Source organism: Sander lucioperca, chromosome 17 (assembly GCF_008315115.2).
Source record: "Sander lucioperca isolate FBNREF2018 chromosome 17, SLUC_FBN_1.2, whole genome shotgun sequence".
Classification (NCBI taxonomy): Eukaryota; Metazoa; Chordata; class Actinopteri; order Perciformes; family Percidae; genus Sander; species Sander lucioperca.
This window is the reverse complement of record NC_050189.1, coordinates 6914082-6933546: the sequence shown is the minus strand read 5'-3', so window position 1 is coordinate 6933546 and position 19465 is coordinate 6914082. Positions and strand designations below refer to the sequence as shown.

The 19465-nt window shown below is 41.9% G+C and overlaps 1 protein-coding gene across 3 annotated transcripts in view; it reads right to left on the bottom strand.

Annotated features, from left to right (window-relative positions):
• The window catches only part of arhgef40 (Rho guanine nucleotide exchange factor (GEF) 40), a 46166-nt gene extending 26902 nt beyond the window's left edge, over window positions 1-19264 (bottom strand). Inside the window, exons 1-9 of one of the 3 annotated variants that reach the window (XM_031304364.2) lie at window positions 19005-19264; window positions 8082-8171; window positions 7040-7147; window positions 3294-3579; window positions 2047-2853; window positions 1707-1914; window positions 1201-1430; window positions 914-1102; window positions 37-151 (exon numbers count right to left, since the gene is read on the bottom strand). In XM_031304364.2, coding sequence (XP_031160224.2) covers window positions 37-151; window positions 914-1102; window positions 1201-1430; window positions 1707-1914; window positions 2047-2853; window positions 3294-3579; window positions 7040-7147; window positions 8082-8171; window positions 19005-19007 — 2036 coding nt within the window. In that variant the 5' untranslated portion in view covers window positions 19008-19264. Of the gene's footprint in view, window positions 1-36; window positions 152-913; window positions 1103-1200; window positions 1431-1706; window positions 2854-3293; window positions 3580-3688; window positions 3811-7039; window positions 7148-8081; window positions 8172-19004 lie in introns of those variants that run through there. The other 2 variants (XM_031304363.2, XM_035994355.1) reach the window with 2 other exon arrangements.
• Window positions 19265-19465: the final 201 nt, after the last annotated feature.

Here is a 19465-nt window from a genome sequence, read left to right as displayed (position 1 = left end):
CATTGTCTGATTGGAGTAGGAAGAATGCAGACTTACCGAGTGATTCTGTGGTAGCAGGCCAAGACCTGGGCCATCTCCTCCTCAGAGAAGCTCTCCTCTGATGCATCCATCTCTGTGACAACCAGAGCGCGTCCCAGCCTGTCCACTGTACCTGTGGTCGGTAAGCGTCAGGTTAAGGTCTGAGAGAGGAGGTCAAGAGAAAGGTCTAACAAGACTACAATTAGTCTGCTACACTGGTTCATTCGTTTTTTTATACTGTAAGCTTGTCAGTGTCATCCACTTTTATTTGGAATAATCATGTTTTAAGTTTTGGAGTTACAGTTCCCATAATGCTTTGGGGGAGGAAATAAAATGTTGCCATGGAGTTAGTAAAGTAGGTTTTCTAGTTTGTTGTGTGCTACACCTTGAGCTCTGTTTTTTAGCATATATTTGTTTACAGTTTATCAAATTTGCACCATGAAATTAGATGCCAAATTAGCTGTTAGCAGTTCCTGTTTGCACTGTAATCATAAAATGTAAAGATAAAAATGACTGGATCATTTTTAATACCAAAGAACTTTCAGACCTGATTATGAGACAAGATCTGAATTACAGTATAATGTGTGTTTTTTGCAAGTGGGTTTATGGATGTTTATCCATAATAAACATTTGAGTTATTGGTATCCCATGATATTTCAAGTCCCACCGAATCTAACAGTGTATATGTATCATGTAGCCTACGTATATTCACATCTGACTAATTTATGCTCTGAAAAGAACATTTCTAATGCAGTATGTTGTTAATAGGGTGGTAAGCAGTTAAGACCTACTAGCCCACCTATGCACTATGTGTGCTGGACAACAACAAACAACAACAACAGCAAAGCCACACATCTATAAGCATAGGAAAAATACAGGCCTGAAATAAACTTGCCTGTCAACTTTAGCTTCCCTGACTGCAGGAGCTCTGTGTCCAGTTCCCTCAGCAGGGGAGGCACTTTAGAGGTAACAGCATTTATTTGGTCCGGACATGTCTCTCCTGACCCTGTCTCCTCATTAGAGTGGTTTAGTAAGGATGTGCCTGATTGGCCATTGCAGACAGGCAAAGATTCAGCTTCTTTCTCTGTTGAGGGATATAAAAGTTAGAGAAAATATTCTATGGGGTATTTTAGGACTTTTAGGATCTAATGCTCATGCATTAACATTCAATTTCCCTCAGACCTGCACTGCTTTTCCTCGTATCCTCTGTCCCTTCATTAATTGAGGGGGGCACTCCGTCAGGTTCGTCTGCCTGTTTTCTTTGGTTCTCCTCTGTGGTTGGCAGCTTTGTCAAAGCAGAGCAGGTGGTGGGACTTGGTTGAGCAGCTTTACCCTGATGTTTTGATCCCTTCTGGTGTGTACGACCACCAGACCTAGCCCTACCTTTGGCCCCTTTTCCCTTCCTTTTCCTCCTAAAGACAAAGCACAGGAAGGTACTGATGAGGTACAACAGACAGTTAATAATTTGAATCACTTTAGAAATGACTTTGTTCAGACATGATGTCCTTTAGAATGGTTTAGGAGGGTGTCTTTTGTACCACTGGTGTCAGGCCTATATGTGTGTAAGTCCCAAAACCTGTACGTTGTGCGCAGAGTTTGCACCAAAGTGTTACTGATCTGTACTTTCATATGGAAGTGTGAAAATGAAAACAAATAAGAAGGGGTGCCCATTAGAAATAAATCTGTACCTTGGCGCCCTGAATCCTGCAGTTTTAACTTCCTTTCCTCTGGGACAAACTCTGTCCTCCGTCTTCCTGTCATCCCTTTCCTCTGTCACCTTTGGGTTTGACAAGTTCTTCATTTTAGACCCACTATTGGTAATTTCTCCAGTGAATGGTCTCTCTGGTGCGTCTGATGTTGGGGTTGTGGCATCACTGTCTCCGCTCAGTGGTTTATCTGTATCCTCGAAAACAGAGTCTGAATGAGATCCATGATCTGAGTGGCCCTCTATAACGTGCCCGATTTTGTGGTTCGTCAAGTCATGGATTTCGTTTGCGACAAAGCTGTCGCCACTCTCAGAGTCTTTACCTTTGTGATTGTCTCTGCACGGCTGCGTGAGGCCGTTGCTATCTCTCTCCTTGCCCACGCCAGGCCTCCTCTCTTTGAAAAGGCTATCAAAACAAAGCCGGTGGCTTTCCAAGCCCTCAGAGTCTTTGCTTGTTTTGTCTCCTTCATCAGAGTCGTGGACAGAAGAGGAGTAAGACCGCCTCCCTCTGCCAGGTTCAGTGGCTGCTGGTGGAGGCCGGGGTGGTAAAATGTCACCTTTTGGGGTAAGTACGTCTCTTTTGGCACCAAGGACAGCACGAAAGCTTCCTGACCCTTCCAGTCTCCCATATCCCCAAGCTCTCCCCTTCCGGAGTTTGATAGCTTTACCTCTCCTGCACAGAGGCAATGTCTTCGTCTTACAAATTCCATGCATCTCCAGATACCTCTGCTTCGTGTCAACCCCTCCATCAGGACCCACTCTGGGCTCCAACAGCTCCACATAGTCCCCGTCCAGCTGAGGGTGCCTCGCTGTCCGCCCGAGCCCATCTTCGCTGCGCCTTCGCCGGGGAAGTGCAGACTCAGAGGCCAAGCCGTCTGGTGATAAACCATCATCTTCCTCCTCATCCCAGGACCAGGAGTCCAGTTCTCCGGACGATGAGCCACCCCAGCCCCCGAGGCTGCTGCCCCCCTCACTGGGCAGGCGGTTGGATGTGGGGCCCTCGTGGTTGGACATCAGGCCCAGCTCCTCAGAAGGGTCATGGATGAATTTTGGGTAGACAACCTCCTTCCACGGAAGTCGAATGACACCATCACAGGTACTGACCAGGCAGGTGTCAAGTCCTCCTCCAACTATGCAAAGATTAAAGAGAACTAACTTAATGTCACATTCATACGTTTATTGAGGGTATCCTTAAAAAAAAAAACACCAACATAAGCTACGTGGAAAAGGTTTAAACTTGTGCCTCCTTACTTTATGATACCCATATATATCTCTCCCTTCTCTTGTTGCCCTTCCACATTACATCCATGATAAAAACCTGCCTCTTCTAGCCACATGTCTTACTTCGCCTGTTTTAAGCGTAGTCTTCTTCCTAGTCATTATTACTGGCTAAGCTGCAAGAGTTAATTATTTTTCCCTAAAAACCTGACTTAAACCATGAGAAAAACCTTGTTGGAGACCTTTTTCTGACACTTAACCTGAAAAAACGAATAACAGTAAGAATCTATGATCAGAAACAAAATGAAAGAACGAAATGTCAAAAGAAGTACACTTCACGTCCGTTCCTTACCTTCTCTCTTGTAGCCCCGTTCTTTGTTGACGCTGTGCAGCCACTCAGCGGTGAACACAAGGGGGTGCTGTGACTCGGGTACCAAGATTTCCTGAACGGTGCGCCCCCCAGGGGCCAGACATTTTAAGGCCAGACGGGGGCAGCGCGTCGAGAAGGGCACCACCTGCAGGTAGAAGTCATTACTGCGCAGGATCCTCCAGTCCAGGGTGGACAGCTGTATGACCACTTTCTCCCCTAAACACAGAGGCCAGCCGGAGTGAAGGAACAAGCAGCCAAGGTACTGAGACTGTGATGACAAGGAGAAGAAGAAAGTAAGTGTGTTGAATGTATAAATAAAAAATTATACCATCATCTGCATGAAATAAAATCTTGCTTGCCAAATCTTCTCTCTATACCTCTTTTGGTTGTGCAATGGACTCTTTGCCATTTGGAAATATCCCCTCTTGTCACAAACTATCCTATTTAATGCTCACACACAATCTGCTCTTCCATTCACAAACCACAGCCCACATGAGCCAGTTCTGCATGGTTTTGTTTGACATTCAGATGAGTCGAATTTCTAGAACTGATACCACACCAGTCAACACTATTCACTGGCTCAACTGGCCAAAAGCCAGCACCACATACAAATGTCAGACATGTGACTGTGTTTTCTAAAGTGTAAAACCGCTTGGCTGGCATGACACGTTGAGAAGACTCTGGAAAGCTGCAGAGAGTGTGATTCAGAGTGTGAGTCAGACAGAAACATGCAGATGACCAACTCTTCACAACAGCCAGCCACTGTTAAAATAGTCCACTGTTTCATTAGCGGAAAATACATCAAGTAGATTTGTAAGACTGGGAAATCAATCTAAATCTAGCAGACTAAACGACATGGGTCTAAACATAGAAAATCCCACAAAGAAGCATTTACTAAAGAATTCTGAATTATTTAGAGAGAAGGCCCTGAGTGTGATCCCCTACACTCAACTGATCTGTTTAGAAAAAAAACACCTTATTCCAAATTCTATTCCCACCTTAATCAATCCTGTGTCAGATCTATATCCTCCCTATCGCAGTCTGAGGTATAAAACTCCTCCAGAACCTCTCTCTGCTGTTCCCAGTCACGTCTAATCGACTGACTTGGGGCTGCTCCCTCCCCCCTTTGTGCCCTCCAGACTCACGAGACGTGATCAAATTATATTCCTTACTCAACCTCTCCTCCATCTTTCGTTTTCTACATCTACCTCTTATTCAATTTATTCCCTTCAAGTCTCTCTTCTTGCCTGTTCTTTTGCTGTGGCAAAGTTCGAGGCAAGCAAAAGTCTGTCATGGTGGATATTAGCATTAAAAACCATGTGTGACTTTTCCTCTCTTAAAAAGTTTGTCTGTTTTGAGTCAGTCCACATTCTGTAACTCCCTGTGTCCTCTGGCCCTCCTCCCTCCTCCGACTTCTCCCTCAAAGTACCCCAGTGTTTTCTCCTTCTTTCGCACCTCCCTTTTCACAAAAATTCCTCAATCAGTCTACTATAGTCTGCAACCTCCAGCATCTTCTCTTTTTTCGGACGCATGCGTGCAAGCATGCAGGCATGGTGAATGAAAGCCATGTTCATTCTCTCCTTCGACTCCCACCACTTCTCTGTTACTCACTCTCTCTTTCTTTCTCTCACAGCAGTAACACACTCACATATGGAAGGAATTATTGTCATGACTCACAGTCTAACTCCCGTCCCAGGCAGCTCCACTCAGTGACAATGAAAACATAGTTTGCTCACAATGCCTGTGAGTGTGTGTGTGTGTGTGTGTGTGTGTGTGTGTGTGTGTGTGTGTGTGTGTGTGTGTGTGTGTGTGTGTGTGTGTGTGTGTGTGTGTGTGTGTGTGCAAGCTTAGGAAAACTGTAAAGGGGAAATATGAGACCGTTCCTGGCCTCCGAGCTACTGCTAAACAGTGTGTGTTGTTTGTGTGTGTGTGTGTGTGTGTGTGTGTGTGTGTGTGTGTGTGTGTGTGTGTGTGTGTGTGTGTGTGTGTGTGTGTGTGTGTGTGTGTGTGTGTGTGTTGGAAAGTAAAATAAAAGGAATGCTGTTCAGTGTAAACCTCAAAACTTTGAGTTAAGTAAATGTTGCATTTCATTTGTTTATCTTGTTTTGTGCGTGTGAAGTGCAAAGAGAATGATTTGAGCCCATACACAAAGTGGAAGTTGCACGTGTTTGCACAGTGTATCCTATCATCTATCATACTATTTCCATGCGTTTGCTTTTATGCATGCATGTGGGAGTCTGAAAATTAAAACCAGAGCGCTTTTATGTATGCCTTATTTCACTGTATTTCATTAATCTCTGTTGATTCAGTGGAGCTTCCAAGGCAGGAAACCTCCTCTTTTGTCTGCGGCTCACAGCCGCTGGTAAATCTCAAATTTTACCGGCCAGCTAGGGTTTTAGAGCAGACTCGACCCTCCACAGTGTAATGCGTAACTGACATAGGGTCACACATGTGTTGAATTATAAAAGCCTTGAACTTTTCTTTGCACTGGTGTCTTCATGCCACAAGGTACTGTGATACTAGGCTGAAGACTTGACACCCAGGGTCCTTTAACCCCTGCCTCATTTAGTTCAGCTGAATCGCACTAGAGTTCGTTTTCCCCCTTGGTGCGGTTCGTTTGGGCAGGTGTGAATGCAGCAATCACACTCTGATGTGCACCAAAAACAGACCAAACAAGCATACCGAGACCGCCTTGAAGAGGTGGTCTTGGTACGCTTTCAAATGAACTCTGGAGCGGTTTGTTTGTGGTGAAAACATGATCCGACCTCGAACAGACCCAACTGCTGGAAGAACTGCACATTTTTGGGCTAAACCAGCTGCCGTAGTCAGCTGCGCTGTGCTATGATGACCAGGGCTACAATCAACCTCTGCAGTTGTCTCTCCATAGTAGGACTTGCAAAAGTGGCGTGTTGTCTGCTGGCTTTGCTTCCTCTCTTTGTTTACTTCCAGAAGTTCCGTTGGAATTTTCCCGCATGTTATTTATGAATGACCTAATGAACCGAACTACAGATGAAAAAGCACTGATATATTCAGGGCACAAAAATAAAGACCTGAGATTGGCATGGACCTGACTGCTGTGAGTCTTAGCTCACTTGACTTAACTTGATTTGACAATTGAGCAATATCATTCAAGTGAAGTTTTTACCTGCCAAATTCCAAGTAATGATTCCAATAATAATGCTCATATGAAGAGTTGTGACTTGCCTTGGATTTGTGCTTAAGGAGCCTTAAAAACATCAACAACATCTTGTTAACTTGCCGTTTAGGACTTTAGTCTTTCATTGCTGAGACCTGGAACTTGATTGACTTGGACTTGCCCTGAAAAGACTTAAAAACAACTAAAGTCTTATGAACACTTACGACATGAACTGGATTTGTTTTTTAGGACTTTCAACTTGACTTGAGACTTGGTTTGACAGGACTTCCAACTTGACTTGGACTTGTTGCAACTGACTTGGACTTGCTATAAAATACCTACAAACAGGGATGCCTTCTAAGGACTTAAGATTTGATTTAAAACTTGTGACTGAGTTAAGACTTGTCTTGCATTAGTTTCACAGACTTAAAAACATCTCTGTCAGCACACATGAAAATGAATCAAAAAACAGTTGACAGATTTGTCACATTATACTTTTTGTATTTAACAGCTGATTCTGCTGCTGATTATACAACTATGTGTGTGTGTGTGTGTGTGTTCTCATCCGCAGTGTTTGCAATTTGGAACTCACGCAGGCGTGCTGCTGGAGTTTGTGCAGGAGGTGCTTGGCAGGAACAAAGTAGTCCAGGAGGTAGCGAAGACTGTCGTGTTGATAGGTCGACTCCAGGACTGAAAAGACCTGAACGAGTAGGAAAAAGGCATAGTGAATGCAGTTGTATTTAGAGCATTTGGTGATTAGATGCACGAAACAAAATGGCATAGACTTTACATATCATTCATGTCAGGGGAAAAACCTTTCACGTTCAGAATGCCAGCTTCTCCTGAACTAAGAGCAGCCTTTGTTTCAGCTAAAGCTGCATGCATGTTTTTAGTGTATCAAATGGATTTTGAAATGCATTTGCTCAAGAGCAGAGGGATTTCCTCAACCCAGACAGCATGTAATCAGAAAGGCTGCTTCATTATATCCATCCTCTTTCATGAAGTCATTAAGCAGCTTTTTCTGTAGCAACAAGAAATTTGATTGGAAGCTACATGGCAACTTAGAACAAACCAATTACCAAATTACCATAAATGCTAACGGAAAATGGCCCAAAAGATTTACTTCAAAGGCCCCTTAGTCCACTGGTTCATATGGAAACAAAGCTAAAAGAACTAAAAACAAATGTGACTGTGGCACTCTGTAATACTAAGTTGGAGATATTAGAGCCTACTAAAAGTTCCCACAATGCACCTGTAAGAGATTGCCATTGACTTAAAAGCAGAAATAGTGTACAGCTTTTGGTGAAACAAGTTACGTAATGGTGCTGGTTGGAGGAAGAGGGTTTGGCTATAATTGACCAGTTAGCTAGATGTTGTTTGTGTTGGCTTCTAGCAGCAATTTATATCTAGGGTAAGCAGTGTTATCTACACATGACATCGCCTTGCCCACTTACTCCAACTTTGCCTTATCATTTAATTGAATCTGCATTATTTATATTCCCCTGTTTATTGCTGAAAAGATGTGAGACTGTAATAAAGGTGTGTGTGTGTGTGTGTGTGTGTGTGTGTGTGTGTGTGTGTGTGTGTGTGTGTGTGTGTGTGTGTGTGTGTGTGTGCATGCTTGTGAGATGTACCTGAGAGAGGAGGGGTGGTGCCGTGCTCTCAAAGGGAGGATAAAGCGATGAGAGCGCCCCCTGCACACAGTCCTCCATTGCCTCCGAACCCTGAGAGAGACAAAGGTGGTAAGAAAGGGTTAACCGGACGCTGAATCAACTCGAATGTCTGTGTTTGTGTTTAACAGCTGGGTTGTCTCGCTTTTTGCTGACACACACACACACAGACAAATATACACACATATTCTACTTTTAACTTCCTGTTGTATGGTCTGTCTGGGGAGTGTCAAACATTTCCCAGTAAATGTATGAACCCCCAGAACAAAAGAGTCAAACCACTGCAATATGTTAACTCCCTACACACACACACACACACACACACACACACACACACACACACACACACACACACACACACACACACACACCATACACATCATAACACTGGGCCGGCCTGTGAGGTGGAGGGTGACAGAGCAGAGCACGCAACACATAGTGTTTATTTTTCTACATGGGCCGTTGGCATGGTAACCTGCAACTTTTTTTCTCTCTCTTTTCCGACTTCTCTCTTTCCTTCTCCCTCCCTTCACATTTCCTCTAAAAACCTCCCATCTGCTTCTCTTCCTCAATTTGCTCTCTGCTCTCTTTTTTCTCATCTCATCTTTTTTTTTCTTTTTTTTACCCAACTTTCTGTCTCACCTCCGTCCGACTCTCTTAATGTCATCTGACAACAATTACGTTGAGATTCTCTTCAACAGACGGCATATTGTGCTGAATGACTACCGAGGGGATGGATGGAAAGCAATGGGAGAAAACCCAGAATGGGAGGACAGAGTGTTTGGAAAAAGCAAAGAGTTGCTAGCGAAAGAGGGGCCAGGAGGGAATGAGCTGGTGGTGGTGTGGGGGTTTATGGAAGAAGACCTAGGTTCAACTGTATTGAAAATTATTTTTGGGGCTTGTTTTGTGGACACAGAGGGTTTGGGGTTAGCCACAGAGGAGGATAGAATGAGTATTACAAACAAGAGTACTGCTGTTTTCCAATTGCGCAACTTTGCCTGAAATGCCCTGACAAAATAAATTAAACAAATCACTTATTCAAACTAAGGTTATACTAAGGTAATGTAAAGACTTGCAATTGTGTTTTGACCCAAGTCTGAAAGAGATAGGGAGGGAATGGAAATGTAGGCACAGGAGAGAACAAGTAGTTGTAAGAAGGAGAAAATCTGAGACTTATAAACAGAGCAAGACACCTAAAAACGCCACATCAGATCTACTGTATAACTCGCTGAAGACCTGCTCTGCTGAGGTTGCTCAGGGTCACTTACAAGAGATGTAAGGTTCTGTTTCCTATCCACTCTCTTGGCTGCAAAGAAAAATTTTCTTCAGCCCTTATGGCACCAACAGCAGAGTGCCACCGCTGGGGTATCAAATTCATGCAGCTTTATTTTTCCATGGTAACAGAGAATTTTGGATGGGAGAAAATACGGCAATTTGGAAACAAACAAATGACAAAACTTACATAAATGTTGCTGAACGCAGCTCAGTTTCCCATAAGCAGAGCAGCTTTAAGGTCATGTTAGTCTGTTGGCTTTTTAGTAAACAATCTTTTGGAAGCCACACATAAAATGCTCTTTATCAAAGGATATACATGTCCAATCATTCTTATTTATCTAAAAACAAGTGAAAACTTTGCCAGATGGTTGGCATGTCACTCGAGTTTCCAAGTAATTAACCCTGTTAAGAGTCATTACATTAAAACAAGGCAGACAAAAGCACTGTTTCACATTTGAAACAAGTTTATCACTAAGTTGAAAGATATTTATCTTGTATTTAAATGTATTTATATATATTTAATATATGTAACTTATTTTCAAAGACATAACTTTAGCAAAGACTTTAAAGTCTTATGTAAAGTACACACTCTATACTCTATAACAGAACACAAATGTTGCATCATTTTAAAAAGTAAAGTCATTCATATTAAAGTTCATGTAAAGACGATTACATCACGTATACAGGAGGAGGTGTCTCATTGCGTAGACTGTGGTAAACAACAGCCTGTCAGAGGGCATGTTGTAATAGGTGTCATGGTTGTAAAAGAGGTTTAAACAGCCTTCTGGCTCACTGACAGAACATATTGAGTCTAGTAAAAGCACAGCAGGGGGGTTCAGGGGATTGCAAGGCTAGCCAGCAGGAACTTCCTCTTTGACTAAAGCCCTTTTTAAAGCATCCCACAAGACTTGAGTTAATTCACAACAGCACTATATTAAAGCAAATACTAAAACATGGCAGTGGACACTAATGTCTTTTGGTGTGTTTTCTCAAAGGCACAGCTCTTTATGTGTCATCAGACTGACTATAAATGCCAATATAATTGTGCACAATGCCTCTGTCCTTTCAACAGTGTCTCACAGATGCAAGTTGAATGGGAACAACTCTGCAATTTGAGCCCAATTGGCTCAATAGAGCCCCTCAGGATCAAATATGTGGCTTGTGCCAGAGAACAACAGCCCAATGCACCACTCATTCATTGCTTAAGTGTGGGTACAAAAAGGCCACTCACATTTGGGGAGCTGTCCTAAAACCAGTGGAATACTTATTGGCATCATGTTATTGAACATTTGTGTTTACATTGAAATTGGCAGATCACTCAATGTAGCTTAGTGACAATCTACAGTAGCAATGGCCTGCCATTGGTAGGATAGAATGGAGATCATAATTACAACACCATGGTATACCTTTTTGTAATACACAAAGTCTAAATGTATGGCCATGGTTTAGTAAGTAAGTGACCAATCAGCAATGTTGTGGAATGGTAAATAACGTAACAAAGACGTGTAGACGTGTCAGCAATGCAAATCTATAACTTTACGACGGACAGATTCATAACGTTGTATGATGACTGTCTGCCGACGTAACCACAACATTGGGGTAAGGTTACTTTATTTCATTTTCAAATGTAACGTTTTTACAATGTTATTGTAACATATACACAACGTTGTTTGCAACGTCGCAGTGACGGTTCCCTGTGCTAATATGGCGTAAATTGATACGTAATGCAGTTGTTATGAGCCCAATAGAGGACTTTAATATAGTTTGTCACCACAACCACATTTTGTTTGTAGGGAGCTTGCCTGCAGCAATATTTGGTTTGGATGTGTGATGTACAGTTGTATGCTACCAGCACTGTTTCCCCCTATTTTATTTCCTTAGCATTGACTCTGTGTTTGCATGCCTGTACACACAGCTTTCAGCAGGATATTCCACTGCTAAAATCCAAAGAAAGGAATTTCAGTCTGGAAGCACAATCACTCAAATACACAAGGGATGATGTCTAATTGAGGGGGAAAAGACTGATGCTGCTTTTCCACCAAATCATGAAAACAATGTAAAAATGTGAGTATTTCATATTTTCCAGTAAAATAGTTTTTTGCAACACAGCTATGCCGTGCGTTTTGTCTACTGTAAGTAAAGGGTCACTCCTGTCTAACCTGTAGCTTACAGTACCAGTGCATCTAATTAAATTAGTCACTCTTCCTTTCGATCACAGCCCCATACGTGCACATATGAAACAAAGCAGTCTAGATGAAATTTGTTAATTTGATTTCCTTTCGGACTCCAAGCAAGGGAGCCTCTCATGGAAAAACCTGGTGCCTCTTCTTTAGGGGACTATAGGTGTAATTCATTTACTCTTCAATCAGACACTTAACACTCATGCACTCAGGGGTTTTACTTATTGTAAGTCACTTTGGATAAATCTGCACATATGTATAATGTGATGCCATGAATATGGAATAGAGCCTTTGTTTTCACATCTCATAATCGATACCGCATACCGAATTTCCAGCGCAATCGCCAATTTCTTTAGGAGAACTAGCTGTACGCATGTTATCAGCAAATGAAACCAAACTAGAAAGATGATGAGGAACAGATCTGAGTTAGGCGCTTAACAAGAAACATATTTGTTAATTTTAGGCACCCTAAGAATAGCTTTCACCAGAGAAGTGAGTGAGTGTTCTGATTCGTTACAGAAGTTAATAGATTTGTTCTAAGTGCATGTCTTTGAAAACACGTGATCATTCTGGGAGAAAGTGTACAGAAGTAAAAGTACAGTTTGGAGTCAAACTGTTGGGTTTTACTAAATAACTATGTCTGCTAGCTAAAAGAGTGCTAATGCAAAGTATTACATCTGAACCTTCATGCAGAGTCAAGTGTAAGATTGCACAGCTTTTATAAGACATTTTATGATTTGATTATGGGGGTTGAATAGGGGGGGGTACATGTGTGTGGGTGAGTGTGGGGAGGGGGGCACGTGTATCCCAAGTGTATGTTTCCTCCTTATGTGTAAATGTATATATATATATATATATATATATATATATATATATATATATATATATATATATATATATATATATATTTATTTTTTTGTATTTATATTGTTGTATGTTGTCTGCATCTTTTTATATATAAGCATATTCTTTCTGTTTTGTCTTGTTTGTTTTTTGTCTTCTATACTCCAACTGGACTGCACAAACTGTCTTGTCTTGTTCTAAAAAATAAATAAAAATTGGATCACAAAAAAAAGGTTAGTTAACTTTGCCAGCCAGCCCACCTAACATTAAGCCACTGATCGGACAGGATTCTGATGTTGAGATTGGATGTTCGCGAAGGAGCTGAATCAAAGAGTTGGCCATTTCAAGTGTAGCATGGCTATTAATATTTTTGCATTAGTCCCGTTGATTTAATTATTTGGCATCTAATCTAGACTAGTGCAGGTGGCTGTCAACTTAATCCAAGAGGTTAGATAGTGTAGCAATGCAACCCCCCCTTCCCTCCCCCCTTTGCTGTCTAAAGAAAACCATGTATTTACAACATTCTGTGATTTTATTTTTTAAGTGATCCTTTAGTTATTGATGAAAATGTTCCAACCCCTCTAAAACCAGGTAGAGTTTTGATTCTCGGCCCAAGCCCGAGCCCGACCCGAGCCCGACCGGACCTCGGGTCGGGCTCGGGCCGTTATTTTCCGCCACATCCTCGGGCCGGTCCGGGCCCGGGCCGGACCGCGCCTGGGCCGGACCCTTGATCAAGCAATTTTTTTTTTTTTTTTTATCCATTACCTTATTATCCTATTTGGGTGGGGAGATAGCTATGCCATAATCAGAAATATTATAAATATATATATAGGCTATATAAAAGTAACAAATGTGTACAAAAGTTAGGCTGCAGTTACAAAATGCAGCACGTGTCATGCGCGGAGTCTCCTCCTCTCGCACGCATCACACCGGGAGCTTGAAGATGTAAAGAAAAAAAGAAAAACAGGAGAATTAACTTTGAGCAAGTGTGGAGGAAAGTCGGAGGTATGGAAGCAGTTTAAACAAGTCGTGGGCAGTGACAACAATATGTTGTTCATCATTGTTTCTTTTTTTTTTTTTTTACGTTTCTTCATTCGGATCCATTTGCGATCCGTTCCATTCTAAACTAACAGCAGTTTACAGGCTTCGTCCTTGTTGTATTATTCTAAACAGATTTCTGCAGTTCAAACAACTCTGAATTGTAGTTGAGAACGTCAGTTATAACGGCCCACGTATTAAAAAATTGTCAGGTTTAAATCGGGCTCGGGCTCATAATTACAGTTAATGTGTCGGGCCGGACCGGGCTCGGACACAACGTGCTCAGGCTCGGGCAGGTTCGGGCTTGATTTTTTGGGCCGATCTAAGCTCTAAAACCAGGGCAAACTCCATCCACTAGGGAACATGCAGTTAAAGTGCTCATATTATGCTCATTTTCAGGTTCATAATTGTATTAAGAGGTTGTACCAGAATAGGTTTATGTGGTTTAATTTAAAAAAAAAAACTATATTTTTGATGTACTGCACATTGCTGCAGCTCCTCTTTTCACCCTGTGTGTTGGGCTCTCTGTTTTAGCTACAAAGTGAGACATCACACTTCTGTACCATCTTTGTTGGGAGTCGCACATGCGCAGTACCTAGGTAAGCACTGCTAGCTAGTCAGTAGCAGAGTATGAGGGCGTGCCACGCTAGCAGCTACGCGAGCATTATAACGTTTGTTACAAAGTGACGAGCGTTCGTCACGGAAGTAAAGGCTGGACTACAATAGAGCTGTTTGGAGCAGTTTGTGAACAGTGTTTTCTGTTGGAAGATGGTAAGTCCTTTTAGGGTGGATTTTGGGCTTTTTCACTTTGTAAACCTATAACATGCACAAAAAGATATATAACACAATAAAGGAAAGGGGAAAAGCCAAAAAGCATAACATGAGCACTTTAAAACTTCTGGAAGAAGGTAGTAAGTGGAACTTGAGTTAAAGCGTAACTCTCGCCAAAATGCAACCTAGGGCCTTTGTGTGAATGTACCCGAGTCAAACTTTTGTTTAAAAGCATATTTAGGACGGAAGTGCCACTTTTAAGATTGACAGTATTCTCGTTTTTTGGTCAAATGGCCTTTTGAATGGGAGTCCTAGGGGCACTTTTATGCTAGCCTCAAAATCACAATTTTTTAAACACTAAGAAGGCTCGACACAACATGAAACTTTGCTCAAAGTATCACCAGGGGCTCTACACCTTTACTACAGCGGTGCACAAGGGATATACTAAATCTGTGGCTACTTGTTTTGATATCGACTCGTGTTGACTGCCGAAGTGGTAGCGGCCAGAAACAACAAGAGCTACGGTGAGTTGTTCAAAACCTTTCTTTTTAGTAAACTCTGGGTACACAAACAATGTTCTCAACGCTTTCGTTAAGGTGTAGAGCCCCTGGTGATACTTCAAGCAAAGTTTCATGTTGTGTCGAGCCTTCTTAGTGTTTTAAAAAGAACTATTTTGAGGCTAGCATAAAAGTGCCCCTAGCACTCCCATTCAAAAGGCCATTTGATCGAAAAATGAGAATACGGTAAATCTTAAAAGTGACGCTTCCGTCCTAAATATGCTTTTAAACGAAGGTTTGACTCGGGTACATTCACAAAAAGACCCTAGGTTGTATTTTGGCGAGAGTTACACTTTAAAAAAAATGTTTATGTAAAAAGATTTTTACACCAAGCTGGTTACTTGTTGTTTTTGCCTGCTGTGACAGATCACAAACACACATCTGCAAACACATATGTCCTGTCTTCCAAAATACCATCCCCCAGGTGACATTGTACGCATATGAAAATAAGTAACTGGAAAAGTGTGTGTGTTCATACGGCACGTGGAGTGTCGCTGAGGACAATCAGTACGGTGTGAATGAATGTGTATCCTTGTGTTTGTGTCAGATATGGACACAGTACAGAATCAGGGTATGTCATTCTTGCGTCAGACTTCCTGTCTTTCTCTTGTGTACGCAGACTGAAACGGAAGAAGCTAAAGTAGTCTTCCATACAGATCTGGCACAGAGGTAAAACCAGAAAAAGAAAGAAAGATGTCTAGAAAAAGAGGATAGACAAAATGGTAATAGAATTGAAAAGACTCAAGTGGTTTTGGAATATAGCTAGCACTTGAACTGTTCTTCATGTCAGTTCAGCTTATTGAAGTGTCAGTGAATTGAGCAACAGATTGAAAAAGAGACTGTGACAGAGAGACATGGAGAGAACCAGACAGCTCTACAGAGACTGAGGGTTCAGACAGAAAAAGGGAAAGAGAAAAGAAAAGAGGAGGAGGAGGAGGAGGAGGAGGAGGAGGCTGACCGGTGGGAGAGATCGATGGGAAACAAGAGCAGCAGCAACCATGATAGAAACCAGATGTAGACCCATACAGTATGAAGGACGGAGAAAGATAGAGAGTTAGAGCAGAAAGGAGCTCGGAGAATATGATATGACTAGGAGCAAAAATGAGAAAGACGCTGACAAAGAAAGAGGGAACAGAAAAGAAGAGGGGAGACAGGAAAAGGAAAGAGGCAGACAGACAAAGTGAATGAGGATGAAGAGGAAGAAAGAGGAGAGTGATTTCCTTTCCTAAATCTTCCTGTATAATCTAACTTAACCCACAGTAGGTCAAACTGCTTCTTTACAGATTGTTTCAGACTACTTAAGTGCTACAGTCTGTTGCTGAATGGGGTAAAGGCACGTTTCACAGCAGATGAGATTTCACACAGCCTCCATTCATTGTCTGTTCATTGTCAGTGACAAATGAGCATGCCATTTTGTCACATTTATTGGAGTTATTGCTCTTCGAGTGTGTGACATTTCCTGAGGCAACCTAGCTCAGGCTTTGCTAGGCTAAGCAGAATGTATAATGCATAATTGTCCAATCACATCAATATAGATGTAGCAACTAGCAAGATACAGTAGCTGGGTGGTGAAGAGTAAAACTTAAAAAACAATTCTAGTTTATTACAGCTTAGGTGTTTTGATTTTTTGTAGCTTGGACTATCGTTTCTAACCGTTGCAAACAAGGTTGTAAACAAGCCAACAGTTTTGCCATTTCATTAAAAAACACTTCATTTGGAGGTAAAACTGAGCATGGCCTGGTTTGTTAATCCCTCATTGCAGGTACTTGTGTAAACTGTGATGCATTACAGTGACAACGAAAATTTGGCTAATACTTTTACCGTTTGAAAAATGTGTTTGACTAACATGAGGGTTTGTTAACAACCTGTAAGATCACATGCTTGTGTTTCTGGCCCTTATTTTAGAGATGTCGGCCCGATAACGCTGACGTATTATGACCTTAGAAAATTGATAATGCGAACATGCTAGCAAACAATTGCTTCTTAACACATCCAGCTTACACGTAGCAACATTAGCATTCATTTGGAGTTGTGTTTCTGGCAACCTTCTTCTAGCTCTGATTCCGTCTAATTTAACAACCAAGAGGGAAATATGTGGCTCTTTAGGAGCTAAATGTTAAATTTTTTTTCACCAGCTAGTTGCTGACTGTGTTTCTCTGCTGCCTAGTAGCGTAGAATGTTTTTTTCGGAGCTTTTCCACTAAAAACAGCTTTCTGCTGTGGCCAAAAAACAAAGCTGATGAGAGCTGTGAGAGTGAACCAAAACAGACAAAGTTGTGGGCCTCAAAACCAAAACAATGAGCTGAAAGACGCTAAAATGCTCCATAGAGCAACAGCGTCAGTCGATAATTCTCTGTGGGTTTGACACTTGTTACGTTACACATGAAAATAAATGAAACATGAATGAAACAAATGAAAATATTGATAACAGCTTTAACTCAAGATTGAAGGATTTCCAGATTATGTTTATGGCTATATTTTGGATTGTACTGCAAATTATAAACAAGAAAAAATAAACTGCATGGATGCCCAATGAAGATGCCAATGAAGCAGCCATAATCAGCAAATAGTTGCATTGAAAAGTATCCAACCTCAGTCTGCATGCACTGTTTATGGCAGAGAGTCTTGACAATCACAGGAAACTCAGTTAAAGAAAGATTCCTGTGATTGACAATATCGCTGACCCTGTCTGGATTGTTCGACTGCTGTTATCTCCACCCGCCTGGTACTCCAAGCAGGTTAAAACAAACACAGAGAATCGTTTGCAATAACTTTCATCAGACTTTTTTTTTCCCCCTGGCCGGACTTGAGGACTGGTACACCCCATTGGAGTTTCAAAATCAGAGCTCACCAGACAGAGGGAATGGAAACACCCTCTGTCACATACTCTTGGCAAAGGTTGCTGTGTGTGTCACGGTACTGTATGATGCATTTTAACACATATGTGCATGTGTTAGCAGTCATGTTTGTCCATGAGCGAGTATGCATGCACACATTCCTCATGTGTTAAGGGTTTTTACTTTTTGGGCACATGTTTGGAGGGTTGGTTGTTCACTCCTAGAGCTTACACAGGTCTGTTACTGTAAGGTGTTGCTCTTTTGAGCCTGGTGTTATAGGAAATGTTCCATTTCTCTACTTTGCTGTGACGCTATGTATTCTTGTGTGCACATCTGTTGCTGTTTTCCACCCTAAACTTTCCCAACTGGTTAAAGAGGAAGATGAAACTGTACTGCACATGTTCTTCCTTCCCTGAAGTCCATGCCATCCCTTGTTCCCGCTTTCTCTTTTCTCTCTCTCTCTCTCTCTCTCTCTCTCTCTCTCTCTCTCTCTCTCTCTCTCTCCCCTTTTCTCTCAGGTCCAATGTGGAAAATGCGGCATCACTAAAACCACCGTTGCTGCTGTCCAAGTCTCCTAAAATAAAAAAACGTAACCCTACCCTCCTCTTTTATTCCGTTTTCCCACTCCAGCTCTTCCTTTCTCTCCACTTTTCCCCTTGCTCTCCCTGCCAAATTGCTCCACCCTGCCCGACACACAGAAGCGGGAATATGATCCAAATCGTTCTTTGTTAATCTTTTAATTTCATAATTCAATTTATCTTCTTATATGTGTGCATGTGCCCGCCTGATTCATCTCTCTTTATCTCTGCCTCTGTATGTCACTGATCAGGCCATGAGTGGGTGGGGATGGTAAAACAAAATAGATCCCTAGAGATGCAACAGAGAGCCTTTTGATTCCATCTGCAAGTCAACCACAAAAATCACCAACATCACACTACTTAAATCATGTCATTGTAATTTGCTGCTATTGGAATTGGACAACTTTGTAAGCTGGGAGTTATAACTGTTGATTTAAACTTCTTCCCAAATCAAACACATGCCTTTATGAGAATGATTAAAGTGTACTTTTTTTTAAAGTGATTCTAGCTGTTTTGAGTTTTAGAAGTTGAAGCCTGGGTGAATAGATAGATAGATAGATAGATAGATAGATAGATAGATAGATAGATAGATAGATAGATCTAAAGTAAATCTAAAGTAAATTTAAGGTAGACACAACTTATAAAGTGTTGCCATGTTGCCATGGGAAAACACTATCAGCCTTTTAGGAGTAAAGTTGAGTCTTTGGAGGAGTTTGGGAACGTGTATCTTCATATTGGAAAAGTTAGATCACTTTTAGCATTTTCCAGACAAACTTGAGTTCTCCATAGTTTAAGAAAGGGGGACTTACCATGACTTCAGTCAGGAATTCCTACATAGTCCTCAACTCCTTTCCTGCATTTGCTTCCTCTCCGCATTCTCCGCAGAAAACGGTCGTTATCAAACAGCCTACATTACCTCCTTTAAGTGATTTTCCCCCTTTTTATTCAAGAAAATAGTCCTCTTCTCTAGTCTTTCCCTCTCACTCTCCGCTATGTTTCCCAGCCTGGGAATGTCCTACAGCATTTTTCCCCCTCCCCTCTCCGTCTGCGCCAATCCCACGCACTCCCACCTCCCTCCCCTCCTTCCCTCCCCTCCTCTCACCTAACAAGAGCACTACAGTCACTCTCTGCACTCAAACTTTCCGTGTATCCCCCACCAGAGTAACTTAAATGAATAGACAATGAAAAGCCGTTTACCCCACCCAGGCGTAATTGCAAAAATAGCCTAAACCTCTGATGTTTTATTGTTGAGATCGCACGTTCTTTATTC